Source organism: Arachis hypogaea, chromosome 7 (genome assembly GCF_003086295.3).
Source record: "Arachis hypogaea cultivar Tifrunner chromosome 7, arahy.Tifrunner.gnm2.J5K5, whole genome shotgun sequence".
In the NCBI taxonomy this organism is placed as follows: domain Eukaryota; kingdom Viridiplantae; phylum Streptophyta; class Magnoliopsida; order Fabales; family Fabaceae; genus Arachis; species Arachis hypogaea.
This window is the reverse complement of record NC_092042.1, coordinates 25,060,040-25,066,150: the sequence shown is the minus strand read 5'-3', so window position 1 is coordinate 25,066,150 and position 6,111 is coordinate 25,060,040. Positions and strand designations below refer to the sequence as shown.

The 6,111-nt window shown below is 27.8% G+C and overlaps 1 protein-coding gene across 3 annotated transcripts; it reads right to left on the bottom strand.

The window, feature by feature from the left end:
• Nucleotides 1–2,924: 2,924 nt before the first annotated feature.
• On the bottom strand, nucleotides 2,925–5,026 carry LOC112704041 (uncharacterized). Of its 3 annotated transcripts, none has more exons than XM_025755622.3 (3): nucleotides 4,797–5,026; nucleotides 3,467–3,668; nucleotides 3,245–3,384 (listed from the first exon to the last, which is right to left on the bottom strand). In XM_025755622.3, the coding sequence occupies exons 1-3, from the start codon at nucleotides 4,956–4,958 to the stop codon at nucleotides 3,293–3,295; spliced, it is 456 nt and encodes a 151-aa protein (XP_025611407.1). In that variant the 5' UTR covers nucleotides 4,959–5,026; the 3' UTR covers nucleotides 3,245–3,292. The 3 variants fall into 3 exon arrangements, with proteins under 3 accessions (XP_025611406.1, XP_025611407.1, XP_025611408.1); XM_025755623.3 differs by having other exon boundaries at nucleotides 3,267–3,384; nucleotides 3,479–3,668; XM_025755621.3 differs by having other exon boundaries at nucleotides 2,925–3,668.
• Between the last annotated feature and the right edge of the window lie 1,085 nt (nucleotides 5,027–6,111).

The following is a 6,111-nucleotide window of genomic DNA, read 5'->3' as shown; positions in this document are numbered from 1 at the left end:
AAAAGTATACAAAATAGACATCTTGTCTCTCCAAATAAAAATCTCTAAGAGGAATATACAAAATATACAATAAAGTATCAAAAGTGAAGAGAATTCTACAACTAAACTAAATCTCAAAAGGTCTTCTTTGCTTCACCAAATAGAATCTCGCACTTTCAGCAAGGTTCATCACGTCATGCATCTGAAAAATAGAAAATCCACGACGAGTGAGAACCCAAAGGTTCCCAGTGGGATATGAACCTTCTAGGCAATCCTATCTCCAACATCATAGAAGTTCAAGCCTAGGGTTTTCACTAATCCACACAGAGTTAAATTTGCTGAATTATCAACTCTATAGTTATCTTTAGTCTCAATCATTTTCAGTAAATCATCATCTCTCTTCCGTCATATATTCAGTTCAGCAGGACCAGTCACAAACACAAGGCAAATGCAAGGCAATCACAATTTAGCACAATTAGAACAAGTAGTACAACTAACAGTTAAGTAGAATAATCAGTTAGGCAAATCAAAATAATTATGTACACTCAAACAATAGCACACAAATGCACATGATACATGTCTATTCTTAAACAGACCATGAGCTCACGTGTTAGTTGGTTGCCCGCACCCAACAACATTCTTGAGATAGACGTTACATATCGCCATCCCTATCTTAGAAAACATCCTTTCCATGAGCGTTACGTATCGCCAACCTCATGAGGAATCATTCTTCCGATCTCAAGTGAGCATTATGTATCGCCATCCTCACCGAGCCGTACTCATAGTTTAAGTGGGCGTTACGTATCATCGTCCCCACTGAACTTTAGATACTATATCTCAAGTGAGCGTTATGTATCACCGCCCTCACGAGATTGTGCTCAATAATAATCACGCAAGCGGGACAAAGCTTCTATCCTTGCCAATCAATACTCACAGGGAGAGTCCCTTGTACACCTTCTCTTGGGATGTCAACCATGCAAGCGGGACAAAGCCCACATCCTTGCCAATACAGTTTTTCATATCACATTTAGTCATAATTGCCAACTCAGTCAATTTCATAACTAAAATTTATTCAACTCCATACGAAGGTTAAAAAGGTTTACAAGCTCATCGGAAAGACAGTCAAAAAAATAATATTTTAGAGAAAATAAAACGTGTGCATACGCACAGTTCTATCGCACACACAAAGTTAAAATTTGTCTCTGTTTTGTGCGTGGGCACAACCCTATACACATGCACACATTGCAAATTTAATAATTTTGTAAAATTTTTAACAGAGGTCTGAATTTTAAAAAATTTATAATCTTTAGTACAAAAATTGTTTTCTCTTTGTTTTTTAACTGTTTTAAAATACACATCTCCAATTTTAATTTAAGATCAATAGAGAGAAGATGAATAATACTAAAATCTTAGAAAAAATGAACTTTATTTTTTTATTTTTTTTTATTTTTTAGATGTGTTTTTTAATTATTTAAAATATAAAATATAAAGTTAAGATTACCTGAATTTTAAATTTTGATTAATTCAAAAGAGCAATCTTTTTTTGGTGACTTCAAAAGAGCAGTCTTTGTTCATCATAAAAAATTATTTAAATTTTTTTAAAATTAAATAATAAAATATTTTTTATTTTTATTAAATTAAAAAAACATTTTAATAAAAATAATGATACAATATATAATTTAAAAAAATTAATTATTAATATAAATAATATAATTCATATATTATATTTTTATTTATTCTTGATTTTATCGTATCGGTTTGTATTAATTTATCATTATACTAAAAGTATCACTAATATTAAAACCTATTATATCACTTTTTACTAAGGCAGATTATTACATATTCATTTTACTTACTTCTCAATTATTATATTTAATATAAATCATAATAAGGATATAATGCATGGCCAACAACTAAATCACATTTTTGTTTTCAGGAAAAATTTATTCAATAAAAAACCAATTTAATTAGTGTGACTATCAAGAAAAAATTAGTTTAATTAAACACATCAAATTATGCAATCGTTCTTAGCTAGATTAGTTTCACATCGAGGTATTTTCACATGAGTACTCATCTTTTGATATTTCTATTAAGGCAATTCAAAATTTTCTCAGTCAAATCAATCTCAAACAATCAATTAACAAAAATGTCATCCAAACAATTCGTAATTCCCACATATTTGAGGCCAAATATTATTGATCTAAGATTTTCCAGACAAATATGGTGTCAAAGTTAGAATAATCAACTTTCAATCGAAATTTTAAACTTGAAATGTGGGAATGAAATAATAAGTGTTCAAACTTTTTTAATTTATGTACTTAGTCTCATTTTTGCAGTTTTTGACTACGAAAATAAGATTAAATGTACAAATTAATAAATTCATGTATCTTTATTTAAATCAATAAATCATAATATTTTATTTAAATAGAAAAAAAAAACCCTTCTTCATTCACTCCTCCTTTTCTTTTTTTTTTTTGTTGAGTTGTTTTTCTTCTTTTTATGTGTTTTGTTTTCCTTTTTTTCTTCCTTTCTCTTTGTTGTTTTTTTCTTTGTTTTTAATTTCCTCTCTTTTCTCTTTTATTTTCCTCCCAGCGTATTTGTTCGTCTTTCTTTTTTATGTTGTCTTATTTATATAAAATTTTTATATATGTGATTTTTTTATATAATGATAATTAAGAAAACTCGAATCTACAACTTCTTAGATGAGTATAGAGAAACTATACCAATTGAGCTATAATAATTCATGGATTTGGATTTTCTAAAGTTTGAATTTCACTTTAGAAAGTAAAGTGGGGTCTCTCACCATTTATTTCATAAATAGGACCAAAAATAAATATGAGAGAGAATCACGCATTAATGACAATGACGAGCACTACTTTTACTTCTGGTTCATCGGTTTTCCAGTACTTATGGTTTTTATTTTGGTGCATGAAATTTGCCCTATGTGTTGTTAAAGAAGTGAAATTATTGACGCAAAAGGAAAAATTACCCAAAAGCAGAACTATTGCATGCACAAGAGATTTCATACGGCATTGGCCAATTAGGGATCATAAGGTTCCATATATCAATTGGCCCCCATACCAACTTCCATGTCAACACACATTGTAGTTCTTATGCACCTCGTTATTGTCACCCCCTTGCCATCCATAATCAAAGGTAGAATCCAAGAAGTACAAAATGAAGACTAGGACAATGCATGAAACAAACATCGGAATTGGTCCCAAAAGCCACATAAACAAAGGGAAAGAGAAGTAGATGGCCCGCCATCCTAGAGACCAAAAATAGCTCCCCTTGTTGAAAATCTTGGTGACATTTAACATCCCAAGTCTGAGGCTCCGTGTCGGCGTCGGCGACGGCACTTTCTTGTAGGGTACGTTAATGAGGATGCTTGCTTGGTTATAGTACCTTATTGATTGAACATTGAACATGAATGAGAGCAAGAAGCACAATAACATGGCGAAGAACTTCAAAGACAAAATGTAATCACTTATTCTATCACCATAGGCCTTGGAGACAAGGCTCTTGGTTTCTCCTTTGTGGTAGTAGCCACCATAGTTGCCGCCACCGCTGCCAACCATTAATATGGCTAAGAGGGAAGAAAGCGATATGGCGGCGGTGGCCAAAAGGGTTGAAGCCATTATGTTGTTCCTCAAGGATTGCACTGCCAGAACCCCATGCCTTGGTATATCCTGATAATTTAAAGGTGGAAATTTAGGTAATTCACTTCATATGAAATTAATAGATGAGAGTTATTAAATGACAATTTAATTAAATTTATTAAATTATTTAACGATTTTTAACTATTAATTTCGTATAAAATTAACTGAATTTTCATCTAATTTAAATATTTACTCTTCACACCAATATTAATTACATAAATAAAATTTTTAAAAATTAATTAATTGTTAGAATTTTTTTCCAAAAATAAGTACTGGTGAAACTGAATAAAACTTACCGTAAGACTATATTACAGCCAAACAACAACAAAAAAAAATCTCAACAAAACTAAACAACTAGAAAAAAACATATTTTTTTAGAAGAAATCTCACAAACGGTAATTAATTAAACAAGAAAAAGCTTTACAAGAAAAAAATGATACTCATCAAATTTGAGAAAACTGAGAAGCAGCTAAGTCACAATCTCATCAGCAAATTCTGTATCCTTTCACTCAAAAGATTAAATTAACCATTATTGTGGCAAATACATATAATTAGCTATATTACTGCATTGAATATATATCAGCTCAAAACTTTTTAATACTCCTTCGCTTGTAAATAAAATTTTTCTCGTACATAAAATAATTTACAATTTAATACTACACTTTTTTCTTTTATAAAGTTACATCAGTGTTAAGGAAACATTTTTTAAATAAATTAATACCACAAACATTTAATTTTATTATAAATGAAATCGGCCAGATATTTTTAAATTTTAAGAAAATACAAATTAGATAGGTAATAGCTACTAGTTGTTCTACTGAAGTAGATGCTTCTTGAGGCTAAAAAATTTAAATAAAAAATTTAGATATAAAAGTAGGATGAGTAATATACTTTAATATTGTAATTTTTAGTATTTTTTAAATTATGGAAGGTACACAAATATTCGATTTGTGTTTAAAATATTTTAAAAATTTTTGTATCTAGATGACTTTTTAAGTATTATAATAAATTTAAAAATTAGTTATTTTTATTTATTTAATAATATATTAGATATATGTACTTAACTTATATTTTTGTGTAGTTAGAATTATCTTTACTTAAATCTTTTAATGTAAAAAAAAAAAAATTGTCAAGACAACCACATAATTAAGTACCTACCTCCATCATAGTTTCAACCCAGAGACGTCTACTGATTTCATTGACAGCAATAGTAGTTTTGGTGGGGTGCTTCAGAACTCTACGAAGAAGCCAGAAATGGTATATTACCATTACAAGAAGACCACTTGGGACTAGTATGAGATCAATGACCCCCTTTTCCATTCAAAACCAAACAAGGATTCTGGGATCAATCTGGTTTCTGAATGAGAAAAAAAAGATGGCCTATTATGTGTTTGTTGAAAGAGTAGTAGAAGATGATTTATTGATTTATATGCATGTCTCTTTGTGTGTGTGAATTTTTTTTTTTCTTTTTTGCGTTATTGGCATCCGTGAGTGAAATGAATCTTTAAAAGCATTGCATGTTAATTATTTAGATATTTAGTCCCTTCAAACATTTTTCTTACAATTTTTCCACATTTAAAAAACAAATTCATTAAGGGAACACGTTACGTTATATCCTATGTTTTTGGATGCATTAATATTCACTGTCCCTGTTTTTTGAGAGCAGAACAAGTTGAATATCATACTATATATATACATTAAAATTAGTTATTAAAATTAACAAAATATAAAATATATGTTAAGAATTTAGACAATAATTAGAGTAGCGCACAAGAGCTAGCTAGAATTCGACACATAAAAAATGGATGTAATTCGGCTTAAAGCCTATGTTTACAGATAAAGATGATAAACAAATATTTTATTATAAAATAGAATAGTATGACTAAATATCCTTTAAATATAATCTTTTATTCAGCTTTTTATTAGAATAATTTAAAAAAAATTAAAACAAACATATTTAAATAAATTTAGTATTTTTTTTAAATTAAATACACATTCAAAATACAAACTAAATAAAATAAAAATTTAAAATTTAAAATTTCTGTTTCAGTTTTAACATTTTTAATTATTAACAGATTATCATTTAAATATACATCCAAAAATTAAATTCAGTAAAATCAAAGATTTTAATTTTAAAATCTAAAATGTAAATCTTAATAAGGGTTTTAATTATTAACCCACACATATGAAACCACTACAAGAGATCATATTTTGAACTAATATGTTAGATATAATTTTATTGAATAAGATCTAAAAAATTTAGTTTAATTATTTATTTTAATAATTTTAAAAATGTTAATAAAAAATAAGAAATATTAGATACATTTTTATCGAATAAGATATAAAAAAATTAATTTTATTTTTAACGTTTAAATTTAAATTTTAGATTTATGATTTAGATGTGTTTCAAACATATTTTGTAGATAAGTCCATCATTCTAAATGTATAATAATTGAAAAAAATTAATTTTTAT

Excerpts from the sequence above, each read along its gene's own strand:
- LOC112704041 (XM_025755621.3), bottom strand. The coding sequence starts at position 4,958 with ATGGAAAAGGGGGTCATTGATCTCATACTAGTCCCAAGTGGTCTTCTT. Across the intron at positions 3,669-4,796 it reads GGGTTGAAACTATGATGGAG|GATATACCAAGGCATGGGGT; the intron begins GTAGGTACTTAA and ends TTAAATTATCAG.